Genomic DNA, 18,680 nt, shown 5'->3' with positions numbered 1-18,680 from the left:
CATACTTAATGGCCTCATGAAGTTAGCTTACGCTGCCTCCCAGACACCTGTAAACACCATCTCCATAAAGCTCTGGGATGCTAAACTTCATCAAAGTGGACCAAATCTTCCCCAGAGCCCAGTCGTAATCTCACTTTCCAATTGGTCCTTTCTCTTTTCACTCAACTGCTAGCAACCCAGCGTCATCCCTAGCGCATGCGCGCAGCCTGTTTCCGGCCTGGGAGCTCTGTGTGTCCAGCCTTCCAGGTCCGTGTGGAATTCCTGCCCCAGTTTCCTAGGACTGGCTCTTCCAAGTGCCAGTATGGCCCCGGACTCAGGTCCTTTTCCTGAAGGGCCCCTCTTAAAGCTGCTACCAGTAGATGCCAGGGACCGGGGCACCCAGCGCTGTCGCCTGGGCCCGGCCGCCCTCCGCACGTTGGGTGCACATTTGGGCTCGGCGGTGAGGATCTCGCTGCCCGATGGCGGTTCCTGCCTCTGCACAGCCTGGCCGCGGCGGGATGGAGCCAATGGTTTTGTGCAGCTGGACCCGCAGTGCGCAAGTCCCGGGGCGGCGGTGGGGAAGCAGGGGTCCCCGGGGACCCTCAGCCTGAGCCGCTTCAGCCTCGTACCCTGCCCGCCCCTGCGGCGCCTCTCAGTGTGGCCAGTGTTGCGAGAACCAGCAGGTAGGCCGGGTGCCCCGAGTCCAGCTGCGGTGCTGGAGGCCGCGCAGGAGCTGCTGAGGAACCGACCGGTCTCCCAGGGCCACGTGGTGGCCGCTCCGCCCGGCGACCCAGGCCCTGTGACCGCCCTGCACATCATCGGCGGGGCACCCAACCCGGATCCAGCCGGGCTGGTCACCCCTCGAACCTGCATCGCCCTCAGCCGTGAGCCTCCGTCAGCAGCGGAGCCGCAGGCCGAAGTGCTCCTGGGGGGCCTTTCTGAAGCGGCGGACTCGCTGCGGGAGCTCCTCCGCCTGCCGCTCCGCTACCCCAGCGCCCTGGCCGCGCTGGGGCTGGCTGTGCCCCGTGGGGTGCTCCTGGTGGGTCCTCCCGGAGTGGGCAAGACCCAGCTGGTGCGGGCCGTGGCCCGGGAGGTGGGCGCAGAGCTGCTGGCGGTGAGCGCCCCGGAGCTACAGGGCTCCCGGCCTGGGGAGACCGAGGAGAACGTGCGGCGGGTATTTCAGTGCGCCCGGGAGCTGGCCAGCCGCGGGCCTAGCCTGCTTTTCCTGGACGAGGTGGACGTCCTGTGTCCGCGCAGGGGCGGCCCACACCGGGCCCCGGAGAGCCGCGTGGTGGCCCAGGTGTTGACACTCTTGGACGGCGTCAGCGGAGACCGCGAGGTGGTGGTTGTGGGAGCCACCAACCGACCAGACGCTTTAGACCCGGCACTTCGCAGACCTGGGAGATTTGACCGAGAGGTGAGCAGGCCGGCCAGGTTAGCCCCTTGTCCCTGGAACCCTGACCTCTTTTTACCCTGGTTGGCTGCTTCGAGGCATTTGCCTCTTAGGTTTGCGAGTCGGAGGCTTGACTGGGGCATCTTGTAATGAGTCCTGAAGTGATCTGTGAGCCAGGACCTGTTTTTTTCCAGAATTAAATCGTTCTGGAAAGCAAGGCCCATTAACGTTTAGTTTTGCTGCACAACTCCTGAAGATCCGTACTGTAATCGGTAATGTTAATTCTTAAGGGAACTAGGTCTGCTACAAGAGTATAAACGCTAGAACATTTGGAATGACAACCTAAAGGCAGGATAGCCTCAAAAAGTGTGTTCAAATAAAAAGGGCGAAGGCAAATGGGACACCAGTATCCTAGCCTACATTTGCTCCCAAAGTTGCCACAGAAGATTGAATATCTAGAGCTGTCCATCTAACAAGCTTTGGTCCTAAGTTGATTAAAAAAAAAAAATTTTTTTTTTGTACCTGTAGATGGACAGAATGACTTTATTTTAAAGTGATGCTAAGTATCAAACCCAGTGCCTCACACATGCCAGGCAAGTGCTCTGCCACTGAGCTACAGCCCCAGCCCTAGTTGATTTTTGGTTTCTAAATATAGTTTGAGTGGGGTACAGTGGCACCTTCCTGTAATTCCAGCTATTTGGAGGCTGAGACAGGAGGATTGTAGGTTCAAGGCCAGACTCAGCAATTAGTGATACCTTGTCTCAAAATAAAAAATGAAAAGGGCTAGGGAATGTAGTTCAACAGTAAGCACCCCTGGATTTAATCCCTGGGACACTACCAAAGAAGTTTGAAGCTTAGGAATTAAGTAGTATTTCAATGCTGTAGTAGGATTCTAAAGAGGAATAATAACACTTTTAGCTTAATCTGTTCAATACTTGAGTGCATTTCTTCCTTGTACTATCTATTACATATCTCCTGAATAAATACCAGAAGGTCAGGGACCTAGACTGTTTGGATTTCTATTTCATGCCTCACTCCTAGAACTTGGTAGCTTCACTAAAATAACAAAAACTTCTTAAATGACATATATGCTTTTCACTGTGTGGCTTTTCAGCTGTTGTACACTGGAAAATTGGGATTTTCATATATTCCGAATCCAAGATATGCTTAAAAGTGCATAGTACTAGTTTGAAAATTGTTCATTAATTATTGTATAAGTTGGTGAAGATAAAAAAATTTGAAGCTGTAAACATAATTTTTTTGTTTTTGTTTTGTCTGTAGGTTATCATTGGGACTCCCACACTTAAACAAAGAAGGGAAATTCTGCAAGTGATTACCTCAAAGATGCCCGTCTCCAGTCATATTGATTTGGGTCTCCTTGCAGAAATGACAGTTGGCTATGTTGGTGCTGACCTGACAGCACTCTGTAGGGAGGCAGCCATGCATTCTCTCCTTCACAGTGAGAAGGTAAGAAGTATTGATTACCCTCTACATTTATCTTTTTATATGTTATTAATTTTGGAGTTTAAAAAAAAAAGTGGTAAGTGTGTTTTCTAACTTCTTCAGGAAAAAAATTATTTCAGCAGGCTGAAGAGTCTTAGAGTTTTCAACTTCAATTGTAACATCAAGATTGTCCTTTGATCTTAAACTATGTAAGGATGATTTAGCATCCTGAATTTTGAGAAACCTTTTTATCTAAATAGTTTATACCCTTTCTTAATTCCTTTTCCTTTATTTTTACTCTTGTACCAAAGGTGGGAAGAAGTTATGTGAACTTATAGGTTTGTAACCAAAACTACTAAGTTTTAATAAATCCCATGTGTAAAGGTGTGAGACTATAAGTCCTTTGAGAGACAGATGACAGTACCAGGGTATGGGAATGGAGATTTGCGTTTCAGATTCCCTCTACTTTTAACCCAATTTCCTTGATATAGAAAGAACTCTTTCTTAGAAATCAAAAAGCTAAGACCAAGAATCCAAGAGGAAATGGGTAATAAGATAGGTAACTGACAATAAAAGGAATACCAATTAACATGAAAAGTCTTCACTCTTAATCTCTGAGTGTGTGTGTGTGTATGCGCGCGCACGTGCACACATGCATGTGTCTGTGCACATTTGACCTTAAGCACCTCTGGCATAGGTGGACCAGTCAGCTGCTGTCGTTCTAGGGTGGAGCCCTCTACTACTTCAGGAGGGGCCTATCTAAGCATAGTTACTACAGGTGACGGCTGAGTTCAGAAACAACCCAGGGGAAGTGGAAGGAAGAAAGTCGAAAGGAAGAAGGGACAGAGACATCTGGGAAGGTACTGGCTCCATCTTTTTCTTCTTTCCCCCACTAGGCAGATGAGGGGCTATTATTGACTCTGTCTGTGCCAGGGCAGACAAGAGATCTGTTAAATGTGGTTAAAGTTTTGTGGAGTATTTCTATTAAAGGACTAGAAATGTTAAATACAAACTCAGGGAAAAGAAATTATATGCCTGAAAAGGTTATGAGAATCACATGAAATAATACACAAGTGTTCTGAAACTATAAATGAGATTTGCAAATGTTAGTTGGTATTACCTAAAAATTAATTGGTATTCAGGTACCCAACATCTAACACTGCCTTACAGTTAAAAAAAGTATAGTCATGTGCTACAAAGCAATGTTCTGGTCAACAACAGGCTAAGAGTATGTATAATATGTACAATAGCTATCATATAGCCTAGGTATGTAGTAGGCTCTACCATACAGGTTTGTGTAAATATACTCCATGTTGTTCATGTGTTTATGTAAGTAAACACTATGATATTTGTATAGTGACAAAATCAACTAATGATGTTTCTCAAAATATATCCCTATTGTTAAGCAAGGCATAATTGTATTTTTAAAAATTATATAATAGTGTTCCTTATGAGAAATTAAACAAGGTTGAAGATTATAAAGAAGGTAAAAATTACCTGAAACCTCACCTCCTGCAGATTAGAATTGTTAACATTTTTGGATAATACTATTCAGAATAGCTCTATATATGTGTATGGATTCATATAATCTCTAAATGAGATAAAATTGTTCTTGAAAAATGGGAATTTGTGAACAATGAAATTTTAGAATTTGATATGAGGGCAAATTATTTAACAAATATAGATAAAACAAAATAAGGAGTTTTAACAATACAAAATTTATTTCACTAGAATGATCAAGGAAGACTCCAAGCACAATATAAAACCTAATACCTTAAAAGGGACATTTTGCTAACATGGAAATGGCAAAACATTACTGTAAACACAATCAAGACTAGGAAAAATACTTTTAACCCAATTTCCTTGATATAGAAAGAACTCTTAGAAATCAATAAACTAAGACCAACAATCCAAGAGAATATGGGTAATAAGAAAAACAGAAAAATAAGAAACTGTTGACAATAAAAGGAATACCAATAAACATGAAACGTCTTCACTTTTAATCTCAGAGAGAGAGAGAGAGAGTGTGGGTGTGTGTGTGCACGCATGCTCATATGCATGTGTCTGTGCATCTATTTTTTTTAATTTAGGTGAACCATTTGAGATGGATTGCATATACCATGACCTTTAATTCCTTAACATGTTACTGTTTCCTTAAGAATAAGAATGTTGCCATACACGATCACAGTATAGTTATATATAGTTAATATTCTCAGGAAATTTAACATTGATGTAAATATTATCAGATTTTTGTCTCATTTGGATAATTCTCCCAATCTTTTTAGTATTTTTTTCCCTCTCAAACAGGATAATAGATTGTATTTTTTTAGTTTTTTTAAAATCATAGCAGTTTTTTGTGTGAGACATTTAACATTGACATAAGTGATTCAGGTCCATTATTTTACTGAATAATCAGAATCTGAGTATACTTCCCTGTTATCAGCACTACTTAAGCAATGTTGTGTTTTAAAGTACACGGTGGCCCATGTGTCCATTGGTTCCTCATTGGTGATATTAACTTTGATTAATGGTCAGGGTGGTTCCTAAGTTTCTCCACTGTGTAACCACCAAGAAATTTGGGGGAGATACTTCAACACATGAAAATATCCTCTCTCTATCAGACTTTCACATCCCTAGATATAGTATCTTGTTCTTGCCAAAAGAGCCTTTACAATGAAAGTTGCAAAAAAGGTGACTAATTTCATCATTCCCTTACATAGTGTTGAAAGGTAGCAGGAGAGCAATAGCTTCATATTATTTAAGGAGAATAAATTGATGCATTTTCTTTTGAGAACAGTTTGGTAATAACTATCAAAATTGTAAGTGTACATACTCAAACTCAGTAATTCCACTTTGAGGGAATTATTAAATAAAATACTTGAACATGAGGATAAAGATTTTCGGTTGCAACTTTCTTTTTTTTTTCTTTTTAAATAACAAGTCTAGGAGTGAGCTAATGTTTATTAGAAGAATGATTATGGTATGTTTATTCAATGGTGTATTATGTGGTTGTCAAAAAGAGTAACAGAACTGTATTAGTTGACATGAGAAGATTTCTAAGAAGGGAAAAAAGTGCAGATAATATGTATATGGTATGGTTCAGTTTGCTTATCTGTATAAAAGGATATACATATGCTTATTGTCATAAAACATACTAGAAAAATAAGAAACTGTTGACATTCTCTGGGGATGAATACTAGTGGGAATTGGGGAGACATTCAGTTTTTTGAATTATGTATATAAATTTCTTTCATAATGATAACAAAATAGATTTACATATTCCAAAGAGTATTTTAAAAAAAAGAATTGTACTTATCTACCACAAAAAAAGATCACCTAATTTTTAGTTTGATTTTGCTTTTTTGGGTATATTTCTTCAGAACCAAGACAATCCTTTGATTGATGAAACAGACTTCCTTGAAGCTTTTAAGAAGATTCAACCTTCATCATTTCGAAGTGTCATTGGGTTGATGGACATCAAGCCTATTGACTGGGAGCAAATTGGTGGCCTTGAAGATGTAAAACGGAAATTAAAACAGGTAACAATCTGCTTAAGCTAGTAGAATATTAGAGATTAATATTCTGTGCTTTTACAATGAAAACAGACTGCACTGAAACTGCTCTTGCTGTGATCACTAATATGATCCTGACACCTAAATCCAGCGATCACTTTTCAGTCTTTGTTTAACTGTACTTCTATAAACATCAATATAACTTTTTGCTTTCCCACCTCAACCCTCTTTTCATTGTTTTTTACTTTAAAGAGTTTATAATCTATGCATAGGGAAGTGAGGGGAGTTGGTGGGGCAGTGGGGATGGGAAGGACAGTAGAATTAGATACAATATTACCCTATATACATGTATGAAAATAAAAATTAAAAAAAGTTTATAATCTAGCTGGGTGTGGTGGCTCAGGAGGCTGAGGCTGGATGAGATCACATGTTCAAGGCCAACCTTAGCAATTTAGTAAGGCCCTAAGCAATTTAGCTAGACCCTGTCTCAAAATAAAAAAATAAAAAAAGGACTGGGGATGTGGCTCAGTGGTAGAGTACTCTGAGTTCAATCCTCAATATCTGCAAAAGCCTTCCCCCAATTTAAAATCTAAAACAGAAGTCAATAGATTTTCTGTAAAAAGCCAGATAGCAAATGTTTTAAGGTTAGTGAGCCAGTCTCTGTCACAATAATTCAGTTTCACCATTGTAGTGCAAAAGCAGCCATAGACAATACATAAATGAGTACAGTCAGCCCTCTGTATCCACAGGTTCTGCACCTGTGGATTCAACTACACCACAGTAAAAATATTCTGGGGAGGAAGCAATTGTGTCTGTGCTGAACACATATGAACTTTTTCCTTGTCATCATTCCCTAAACAATATAATATAACACTATTTACATAGCATTTACATTGTATTAGACATTATAAATAATCTAGAGATGATTTAAAGTACATGGAGGATGTGTGTAGGTTATATACAAATACTATGCTTTCTCTTTTTTGGTGCTGAAGATTGAGCCCAGAGTCTTGGAGTTCTAAGCACTGAACTATACACCCCAGCCAACATCATTTTATATGAGAGACTTGAGCATCCTTAGGTTTTGGTATTTAGTCCTCTGCAGATACTATGATTGTATTCTGGTTAAATTTATTTGTGAACACTGAAGCCATAATTTTCACATGTCACAAAATATTATTTTGACTTCCCCAAGATTTATAAATGTAAAAACCATTTTTAGTTTGTGGGTTTTAAAAATACAGGCAGTGGGTGTTAGTGTCCTCTGACCTCTGATCTAGATGACTGTGAGACGGGAACTGGTAAACACAAAATGGCAATGAACTGTCAGTATGGCATAGATAGCTGCTTGTTACTGATTTTCACTTGCGGATGAAGGATACAACTCTCTAGGTCCTTTTGCGTGTATCAACTAAAGGAACTAATTTTCCCTAGCTACATACATGAAAGACTGACTTAAAAGTATCAGTTATATTTTATTCATCTTAACTAGGAGGTATGTCACCAGCGATTCCTGGAATCCTTGAGTCCATGAATGAGAGCATTTATAATATGCCTCAAGTTTTTCATACTCTTTGTTTCATTTAATCTTCATATGATGAATGAGATAAATTAGCTACATCTTCTTGGAAACTCTCTTCCCTTAGCTTGATCGTTAAACTTTCTGAGCACTCCTCTCCCCTACCTTAAATGATACTCCAAGAGGCTCCTGGGTACTTTCTTTTTGAAGTCTGTGAGTTCATGATCTTCTCAATGTCCAAGGTCTTGTCTATCCCTTGAAACCTGTTAACTTAAAAATCAATCTATTTATCTACCTTCCTTCCTTCCTTTCTTTCCTTCTATTTTCTATCTTTCCTTCCTTCCTTTCCTTTCCCTCTCTCCTCCTCTCCTCTCCTTTCCTTTCTTTTCCCCTCCCCTCTCCTCTCCTCTCCTCCCTTTCCTATCTTTTTTATTTTTTTCATCTTTCTGCCTTTCTAGAAGACATTTCTTTGGTAATCAGGACTATCAACTAACCTGCCTACTATATAACCCTATGACTCTCAAAATCAGTGTTTCCAAAATCCAGTTAGTCAGCTCCACCTTGACACCTGAATTTCCTGTCTCAGTGAAAGTAGCCAGCTACCCATCCCTTAAGTCAGAAACTTGTGTTCTAAGAGCAAGGGACCAGAACTAAATGTCAACCAAAAATATAGTTCCTTTTTATGTTTTAAATATCCATCTCTTCCATGCCATTTCTACTTTGATACTTCTAGCCTTGTGATTTTTATAGACAGAATCATTGCAGGATATTTCTAACTGGTCTCACTGCCTATAACTTTATTTCCTTCCAATGCTATTCCTTTCTTAGTGTAGACTTTAAACACAAGGCCCATTGTGTTCTGACTCCGACCTCCACTTTAACTCCATTGCTCCTGCTTTCTTCCATCCCCTCTGTTTTCTCCTTAGATGTTGGAATAAATTAGATGGTTTCATGCATATCTCTGTAGTAGTGTTCCTTCTCCTTGGAATGCCCTTTTCTGGTTGTTAGTTTATAATCCTGTTTCCCTAACCACAGAGTTCAGAGTTTAGGGGTCTTGTCTTTTTTTTTTTTTTTTTATTTGGTAGTGATTATATATTCATAATTAAGAAGGAGAGTGAGTGCTCTGGAGTTACATTCCTGGCATCAGTCTTGTTTCTGCCACATCACTAGCAATAAGAGGTGGACAAGTTAACTTTTCAAAGCCCAAGTTTCTGCATCTGTAAAGTTATGATAATAAAACCATTTATCTTAGAGGTAGTCAGGACTCATTCAGTGTTTGGTTAACATTTATTTAGGGCTGGTGTCATTCTAGGTGTTAAGGATTTAGAGGTGAACATTCCAGTAAAAACAGCACAATAGACCCCACATGGAAAAAATAATATCAAATAAGTGTTCTAAAATAAATATATGTAGCAGCATAGAGAGTAATGAGGAAGAGGTTCTGCTTTGGCTAGGGTGGTTAGAAAAGACCTCTCTGTGAGGAATGGATTTGAGCTGAGACCCAAATAGTAAGGAATGGCCGTATAGAAATCTTGTGGGAGGTTCAATAAGAGAGAATAGCAAGTAAAGCCCCTGAGACAGGAGTCAGCCAGGTGTTTGGGAGATAGATTATGTAAGGCCTTCTAGCAGTGCCAAGTAGGGAGTTTAGACTTGGATTATATTTCAGTTCTGTGGGAAGTCATTAAAGAGCTTTCAGCAGAAAGTGATGTGACCTGACTTAGTTTCTAAAATCCTTGGCTATTGTGTGGAGAATAGACTGTATTTCAGCTCATAATAAATGCCTGAGAATTGCTGAGTGAACTGAATGAATTTATTGAAGTATTTGATGTTTTCATGTTATACTAAATTTTTGTATCTCTCTTTTTTTTTTTTTTTTTTCTTTGCATATTTACAGAGCATTGAGTGGCCTCTGAAATTCCCTCAGGAATTTGTTAGGATGGGCCTGACACAACCAAAGGGCCTTCTCCTCTATGGCCCCCCTGGATGTGCTAAAACCACCTTGGTGAGGGCCCTGGCCACAAGCTGTCACTGCTCTTTTGTTTCAGTGAGTGGAGCTGATCTCTTTTCACCTTTTGTTGGAGATTCAGAAAAAGTTTTGTCTCAGGTTTGTTACTTTTCCCATGTATTTCCCATGTGTTTACTTTTGATCTTTTATTTCATATCTCATTAGATAAAACCCTATTTTTAAAAATATTAGTTTTCTTTCCAATTACGAAATTTTACATGTTTATTTATAGAAAATTTAGAAAATTCAGAGCAGTTTAAGTAAGATACCTTCTATAATCCCTCTCCTTCCTATTACCTTCTATAATCCCTCTACTTCCTGTTAACATTTTGGTGAATTGCCTTGTCTTTTTTTTTAAAGCAAAATGGAAGTCAGGTCTTATCTTTCTATTGCTTTATTCTGCTTTTTTAATTTAATGTATCTCTTTTGAAATTTCATATTAAATATCCTTTCAAAATATGACTTTAAACTCCTATATAGTACTCCATTATTCCTTGATTTATTCATTCACAAATTCTTTGGCATTTAGAATCTTCCTTTTTGTACTTTAAAAATAGTGGGCTGAGGATGTAGCTCAGTGGTAGGATGCTTGCCTAACCTGCTCAAAGTCCTGGGTTTAAAATAAAAATAAAAATTATACATAGTAATGCAGAGGATATACATCACATGAATAGTGTATAACATTAGCTTTTTAATATTTTTTTCTCTAACATTAGGTATTTCGACAAGCAAGAGCAAATACTCCAGCAATTGTGTTTTTGGATGAAATTGACTCAATACTGGGATCTCGCTCAGTCAGCAAAACAGGATGTGATGTTCAAGAGCGAGTTCTTTCTGTTCTCCTGAATGAGTTAGATGGTGTGGGACTTAAGACAATAGAAAGAAGAGGAAGTAAATCAAATCTACAGGGTAAATACCAGGAGCTGAAAAAAATGAAGAGGTATTTATTAGCCAGAGCACACCAAAAATCCAGACCAACACTAAATAGAATTCTTACATGCTCTCTCGCTTTTCCTGTGCTGATTTACTTAGAGGGATTTATGTAATTTCATTTTGACTCTGTTGGAATTTTTAAAAGGCTGTGGAAATTGTGATTTGGCCAGGAAAGGTGAAGTAAATTTTATAATTTTCTTTGATATGTATGAATATGAATTTTATTTTCCAAGTCTCTTTTCCAGCTACAGTTTGGTTTCTATTCATTATCCCTAGTAGATAATTTTCTAATTAGAAGGCACCCATGAGGTTATCAAAATAAATCTTATAATGCAGGTATTCCTTAAATACCATTTGGCAGGTATTCACCCATCCTCTGTTACACTACTTGCAAATACATGGAACTCCTTACTTGGAGGGATTTATGTCACGGAAAAACTGTTCAGATTATTCAGTTCAACAAATGATTTTGATTGCTTATTGAACATAAGACCTTGCTCTGTCCACTTTTAAACATTTCTTCATCAAGGATATGTTTGCGGCTTAGGTTATTTGTCATTATTTATCCCTCTTTGGGATAACCAAGACTTTTCAGAGCCTTACATTTCTACCTGCTGAGTCATTTGCTTCTGTCTTTTCAGGTAGTCCTTTTGAGTTGTAATTATTCATTGAGGGTTCAGGTACATCAGGTCACTAGGTAGGACACTTTTTTGGTGCAGTGAGGCTTTTCATCAGTTCTCACGTGGAGAAAAAATTCTCTCAGGACTATCTACTTCCTTCCTGCACACAAAGTAACTCTGATGAATGATTTGTTTCTGGAGTACCTTGATGTCAAGGTGGTCTGGATAGGAGGTCTAACATTCTGATCCAAAGAAATAGAAATCTCTATTTAAAACAATTGGACCTTCTGATCCATAACTTGAAAAAATAATAATAATTTATTGATATTACTTTGTGTTATATGTTTTCCCTCAGAGTTTCAAGAAGTTTTTAATCAAAATGTTATGATTGTTGCGGCAACAAATAGACCTGATGTGTTAGATGATGCCTTGTTACGACCTGGAAGATTGGATAAGATTATCTATATTCCCCCTCCAGATCAGAAGGTAATCACTGTAGACATTTACTCTGTGAACATCTTAACACACATCAACATCTGCACTACAAAAGCTTGGCAGAATTGATTTCCAAACTGGACATAATTGAACATGGGTATCCTCACACTAGGCTCCAAGTATTTCCTTTCCTGGTGGCCCTTCATAAAATCATAAACTTGATCTGCTCTCACTAGATACTTGACCCTGTTTTCAGAAAAACAAACCTAAAAGTAAGGTAGTTACCTGATGGCATTGTTGTGGCAGACTGCTGAGTCTCGAGTCTATTCAACATTATTTTGCAACTGGAATGGAGGAGTCCTAGAGAGTTAAAAGAAGATAAAGGGGTTTTGGAGATAATCTGGGTCAGCATCCTCATTTCACAGAAGAGAGATTTGAGATTACAGAGGTTATGCGTTGTATCTACAGTTAATCCTTTGCCCTTAACATCCAGAACCACTGACAGGTGTGAGTCAAATGGATTTTTTTTTTCCTTGGGCTTTTGTCAAATTTTGAAGGAAATAAAGAAAAAACTTAAATGTCTGTAATACTTTTAAATTTTATCTACTAATTCATGTATTTGCATGATAAATTGTTCTAGTAGTACTCCTTGTACCCAAGAGAGATTTGTCTTGTGTCTTAAAGATATATGTCTACAGTAGACTACTTTAAAAATTGATTATAAAAGTATTAAAATTTTTTATGATGTCATTATTTTTACCATTGTCACATGGGTCATTGAAGACTTACTTTTTCTTATTCTTCAAAAGTAAAGATGTGACTTTGTTTTTTTACTGTTTGACTCTCAAATCTATATATATATTTGATTGTATATATATTATATATGCATATATATATTATGTATACATATATGTTATATATACATATATATATATGTATATGATAGATAACTCAAAATGTTTTAATATATCATCGTGTCACTGGAACCGCCATCTTCCAGTAATTTGCCACAGTGACGAACGCAAAGGGAAAGAGGAGAGGAACCTGATACATGTTCTCTAGGCCTTTTAGAAAACATGGAGTTGTTCCTTTGGTTACATATATGTGAATGTACAAGAAGGGTGATATTGTAGACATTAAGGGAATGGGTACTGTTCAAAAAGCAATGCCCCACAAATGTTATCATGGCAAAACTGGGAGAGTCTATAATTTAGCTAGCATACTGCTGGCATTGTTGTAAATAAGCAAGTTAAGGGCAAGATTCTTGCCTAGAGAATTAATGTACATATTGAGCATATTAAGCACTCTAAGAGCTGAGACAGCTTCCTGACACATGTGAAGGAAAATGATCAGAAAAAGAAGGAAGCCAGAGAGGAAGGTACCTGGGTTCAGCTGAAGCACCAGCCTGCTCCACCCAGAGAAGCATATTTTGTGAGAACAAATGGAAAGGAGCCTGAGCAACTAGAACCTATTTCCTATGAATTCATGGCATAATAAATGTAAATGTAAAAAAATAAAAGCCCGTGAACTTTAAAAAATATATATATATATAATTGTTTCAAACATAAATGTTAATAAGATTTTTTATTTTGTTCCAGGGCAGGCTTTCTATTTTAAAAGTCTATACAAAAACCATGCCAATGGGGTCTGATGTTGCCTTAGAAAACCTAGCAGCAGAAACCAGTTTTTTCTCTGGAGCTGATCTTAGAAACCTCTGCAAAGAAGTAAGTTTATTAGTGAAGTAATCAATCTATGGTTCAAAACATTCCATCATTTAAATCTTCATTCACTCAAAAACATTAAGTCTTTGTAACAAATACCATTCAATGGGACAGACAGGGATGGCCCCTTTCCTTACAGGGTAGATACAGATTCGTGGGGAAGGGGGCAGAAACTGAAAATATGTAGAGTTGGGGCAGTCTAGGGTGCTATGGGAGCATGTAGGAAGGACTTTAGCCCAGACTTGGGACTTCAGGGAAGGCTTTTTGAAAGAAGATATGTAAATTGAGGTTGAAAAGCTAATCCAGGGAGTTAGCCAGCTAAGAGTGGAGGGGACTCTTTGAAGCAGAGGAAGTAAAATGTGAAGAGGATTAGAATAAAGCGATGACCTGACATTACTGAATCTTAGAGTGGAGAAAGACAAGAAATAAACCTGAAGAAATGGACCAAAATCAGAGCATATGGGCCCTTGTAAGTCTTTAAGATCTTTAGGTTTCATTCTGAAGACAGAAGACATTGTGGGTTTTTCCTTTTCTGTCAGCTTTTACTAAATATAACATTCAGAAAGCACAGATCATAAAGATATGGTTTATGGAATTAATGTAAAGTGGTCACACTTTTTAACTACCATGCATGTCAAGAAATAGAATAATATCAGCACATCAGAATTTTTCTTTGGGCCCTTTCCACCTCTTTTCCCTGCCACCTCCCAAAAGGGAGCTATTTTCCTGACTTAAAACATTGGAAACTGGTTTGCCTGCTCTTGAACTTTATACAAGTGGAACCTTAACTTATATAGTGTTTTCTGTCTGCTTCTTTAACTCAAGATTGTGTTTGAAGCTCATCTGTAGTTTTGTGTGTAGCTATAATTTGTTTCTTTCCATTGCTTTACAATCTAGTGTATGAACATTGTACATCTATCCATTCTTAAAATTTTGAACTTCTGGGTTTCTACTTGTTATTGTAAATTCTGCTGCTATGGATAGTCTTTATAAGTTTATTGGTGCATGTGTGTAGTTACGTCTTTCATATATGTATATAGTTACAAGGAGAATTTCTGGGTCAATCTGTATGCTTTTTTTTTTTTGTATGCTTTATCTTTTATTAGCTAAAAGTCTTAAAACTTTCCTACTCCAAGGTTAATAACTGTCTCATCTTTAAAAATATATATGGGCTCATTATGTATTATTCTACAGCTTGCTTTTTCTTTTTTTTTTTTTCTCACTTATGGCTAGAGTTTTAATGTTGGAGAAATTCTGGTCTATTAAGTGGATTTTTTTTTTACAGACTGCATTTTGATTATTGTACACAAATGGGGTATATCATTTTGTTTTTATGTGGTTGTGCACGATGTAGATTCATACCATTCATGTAATCATACATGTACATAGGGTAATGATGTCTGTCTATTCCACAATTTTTCATACCCCACTCCCTCTCATTTTTCCCTATGTAATGTAAAGTTCCTTCATTCTTCTCTTACCCCCCAACCCCCCTCTCCCATTATATATCATCGTCCACTTATCAGGGAAAACATTCGGCCTTTGGTTTTTTGGGATTGGCTTATTTCATTTAGCATGATATTCTCCAGTTCCATCCATTTATTTGCAAATGCCATAATATTATTATTTATGACAATAATATTCCATTGTTATATATACCACAGTTTCTTTATCCATTCATCTGTTGAAGGGCATCTAGGTTGGTTCCACAATCTAGCTATTGTGAATTGAGCAGCTATGAACATTGATGTGGCTGCATTACTGTAGTATGCTACTTTTAAGTCCTTTGGGTATACACTGAGGAGTGGAATAGCTGGATCAAAAGGTGGGTCCATCCCAAGTTTTCTGAGGATTCTCCACACTGCTTTCTAGAGTGGCTGCACCAATTTGCAACTCCACCCACAATGTAAAAGTTTGCCTTTTCCCCCACATTCATGCCAACATCCATTATTGTTTGTGTTCTTGATAATCGCCATTCTAATTGGAGTAAGATGAAATCTGAAGAGTTGTTTTAATTTGCATTTCTCTAAGTACTAGAGATGTTGAACACTTTTTCATATATTTATTAATTGCCTGTGTTTCTTCTGTAAAGTGTCTGTCCAGTTCCTTGGCCCATTTATTGATCAGGTTCTTTGTATTTTTGGTGTAAAGTTTTGTAAGTTCTTTATAAATTTTGGAGATAAGTGGTCTATCTGAAGTGGGTGTTGAAAAGATTTTCTCCCACTCTGTAGGCTCTCTTTTCACATTATTGATTGTATCCTTTGCTGAGAAAAAGCTTTTTAGTTTGAGTCCATCCCATTTATTGATTCTTGCTTTGATTTTTGTGCTTTGGGAATCTTGTTGAGGAAGTCTGTTCCTAAGCCAACGTGATGAAGATTTGGGCCTACTTTGTCTTCTATTTGGTGCAGAATCTCTGGTCTAATTCCTAAGTCCTTGATCCATTTTAAGTTGAGTTTTGTTCAGGGTGAGAGATAGAGGTTTAATTTCATTTTACTGCATATGGATTTCCAGTTTTATTAAGTGCATTTTTAATCACATTTAACTTTTTAGCTTAATTTTATAAAATGACATGAATGTTGGAATCCTATGAAGTGAGATGAGGTTTTGCATTCAGATTTTAGAGTATCACTGAAGATCATTCATAAAAAACAACAACAACAAAAAGAAATAAAGCAAATTAACACTTTCCTGTTGGTTGTCTTTTACAGGCTGCTTTGCTGGCTCTACAAGAAAATGGATTGGAAGCAACCTCAGTGAATCAAGAACACTTTCTAAAATCACTTAAGACTGTAAAACCATCCTTAAGTCACAAGGACTTGACTTTATATGAAAACTTATTTAAGAAAGAAGGATTTTCTAATGGGGAAGAAATTTAAAATTACATTATTATTCAGTTGTTCACATTTATAGAAGTGTGAGCTTGCCTTTGGTTTCCAACTTCACACTTTCAGAGTCTGTGTGTATATTTTCTGTAAATAAATAAAAATATAGGTTTGGGGATGTATCTCAGTAATAGAGCTTTCCTAGCATGTTCAATGCCCTGGTTTCTGTCCCTAACACTGCAAATACAAAATAAAAAATTTATACCTTATAAGCTAAGACTCATCCTACTTCTAAAAGTTATATTAAAATCCTGTAATTTATTAAGAAAGCATATACTTATGTTTGTATGTATGTTGACTTTGTAAGGGTAGTTATTTTTGGCTAATTGCTTTTTTGTAACTTTGAAATAATTTCATATTTACAAAAAAGTTGCAAGAACAATATAAAGAACTCATATACTCTGTACTCTTAATTTACATTCACCAAGTTTTAACATTTTGCCACATCCTTCTCCCTAGTATTTTTCTGAACAATTTGAGAATAGAATATAGGCACACATCACTTGATGATGGGGATATATACTGAGAAATGTATCATTAGAGGGCTGGGGTTGTAGCTCAGTGGTAGAGTGCTTACCTAACGTGAGGCACTGGGTTCGATTCTCAACACTATATAAAAATAAACAATTAAAGGTATTGTATCCATCTACAATTAAAGTTTTTTTGAAATTAAAAAAATGCATCATTAGGCAATTTTGTTATTGTGTGTATCATGGAGTATACTTGCATTAAGATGGCTATAAAATCACCAGGCAATATAATCTAATGAAATTTCCATCATATGTGGTCCATCATTGACTGAAAGCTTGTTATGTGATATATGACTACATATACATCATAACCCCTTATCCCCTTAGTACTTCATTGTATATTTATTACAAATAAGGTCGTTTTCTTTTACCACAGTGCAGTCACCAAATTCAGGAAAATTTAACATTGGCACATTTTAATCTGTCATCCAATAAATTTCATCCATTGTCCCAATAATCCAGTTTAGGATCCCACATTATATTTAGTTTTCACATCTCTAGACAATTCTTCAGTCTTTCTTAACTTTGACATTTTTGAAGAATAGAGACCAATTATTTTATAGAACAAATTGGTCTATGGATTTGAATTGTCCAACGTTTTGTTATGATAGATTCAGGTTATGTATCATCAATGAAACACTCATGATGACTGGCATTGTACTTTCAGTATCCCATCTGGAGATGCATGTTGTCTGCACATTATTAGTGATATTAGTTTTGATCACTTATCTTATGGTATTTTCTGGTTTCTCTATACCTCCTATTTCTTATTATTTAAAAGCAATATTTAAGGAGCTAAATTACACATACATTTTTATTTTCCTTTATTAAATACATAGTTAAGGATATTAGAAAATACAAATAAACATGAGAAAACCCTTTGGTATTTAACCTTCCACTCCTTCATGCATGTATAGATATATATTTTAAAAAAAAACCCTAAAAATAATGATACTGTTAAACTCTTGTTTCTGTCACCAAACAATATCTGATAAACATCTTACTGGGCCATTCTTCTCTCACAGGTGCAGTGTTAGGTAGTGGGATGTAAATTGAACAAAGCTGACATGGCACTGACAGGCCAGAGACATCAAATAAGTTAATCAATTAATTACAGTGTTCTGAAGTGCCGCAATATAGGGCACGATGAGAACACAGTGCTTGAAATAGATGAACTCATGAATGTTAAGCAGTTGTTGAAAAGTTTCCTATTTCTGACTGGAGACAGGGTTATCAGGAGTGGGAAAGACTGGTCTGGCTTATAGGTATACAATATAATTCAATTCAAATTATTCTAACCTTCACTTTTAAATATTAGGAAAATCCTTAAAACTTACTAGAATTCTGACTATCCATTTTCCTTCCTGGTTTTTGTTTGTTTTTCAATACTGAGGACTGAACCCTGGGGTACTCTTACTACTGAGCCACATCCCTGACCCTTTTTGTTTCTTATTTTGAGACAGGGTCTCACTTAGTTGCCCAGGAAGTCCTTGAACTTGGAATCCTCCTGCCTCAACCTCCCCAGTAGCTGGGATTATAGGCATGCACCATGGCAGCCAGCTTCCTAACCAGCTACTGGTTTTATAGAACAAGGCAACCATACCATACAAGTTCTGTTAAACCCTGGTCAGAACCTCAATTTGGACATCTGTGGGTCCTTGTTCCTTCCTTGAAAAAATTGCTAGTAGTCAAGTCAGAAATTTAGTAG

At 37.5% G+C, this 18,680-nt stretch overlaps 1 protein-coding gene and 1 pseudogene across 2 annotated transcripts; both read left to right on the top strand.

Annotated features, from left to right (window-relative positions):
* Positions 1 to 220: 220 nt before the first annotated feature.
* Spata5l1 (spermatogenesis associated 5 like 1) lies at positions 221 to 18,663 on the top strand. 2 transcript variants are annotated; one of them, XM_047541969.1, is made up of 8 exons: positions 221 to 1,396; positions 2,654 to 2,839; positions 6,196 to 6,354; positions 9,741 to 9,950; positions 10,568 to 10,760; positions 11,760 to 11,890; positions 13,438 to 13,563; positions 16,269 to 18,663. In XM_047541969.1, exons 1-8 carry the CDS (start codon positions 302 to 304, stop codon positions 16,434 to 16,436), a joined length of 2,268 nt encoding a protein of 755 aa, XP_047397925.1. In that variant the 5' UTR covers positions 221 to 301; the 3' UTR covers positions 16,437 to 18,663. The 2 variants fall into 2 exon arrangements, 1 of the variants encoding a protein (XP_047397925.1); XR_007107302.1 differs by lacking the exon at positions 16,269 to 18,663 and having other exon boundaries at positions 10,568 to 10,791.
* LOC124973609 (60S ribosomal protein L21-like) lies at positions 11,993 to 13,333 on the top strand (annotated as a pseudogene).
* Positions 18,664 to 18,680: the final 17 nt, after the last annotated feature.

This window comes from Sciurus carolinensis, chromosome 2 (genome assembly GCF_902686445.1).
Source record: "Sciurus carolinensis chromosome 2, mSciCar1.2, whole genome shotgun sequence".
NCBI classification, from domain to species: domain Eukaryota; kingdom Metazoa; phylum Chordata; class Mammalia; order Rodentia; family Sciuridae; genus Sciurus; species Sciurus carolinensis.
Note: the sequence above shows the minus strand (reverse complement) of the source record. Positions and strands in the feature narration are given on the sequence as shown.

Excerpts from the sequence above, each read along its gene's own strand:
- Spata5l1 (XM_047541969.1), top strand. The coding sequence starts at position 302 with ATGGCCCCGGACTCAGGTCCTTTTCCTGAAGGGCCCCTCTTAAAGCTG. Across the intron at positions 6,355-9,740 it reads TAAAACGGAAATTAAAACAG|AGCATTGAGTGGCCTCTGAA; the intron begins GTAACAATCTGC and ends GCATATTTACAG. Across the intron at positions 13,564-16,268 it reads TTAGAAACCTCTGCAAAGAA|GCTGCTTTGCTGGCTCTACA; the intron begins GTAAGTTTATTA and ends TGTCTTTTACAG.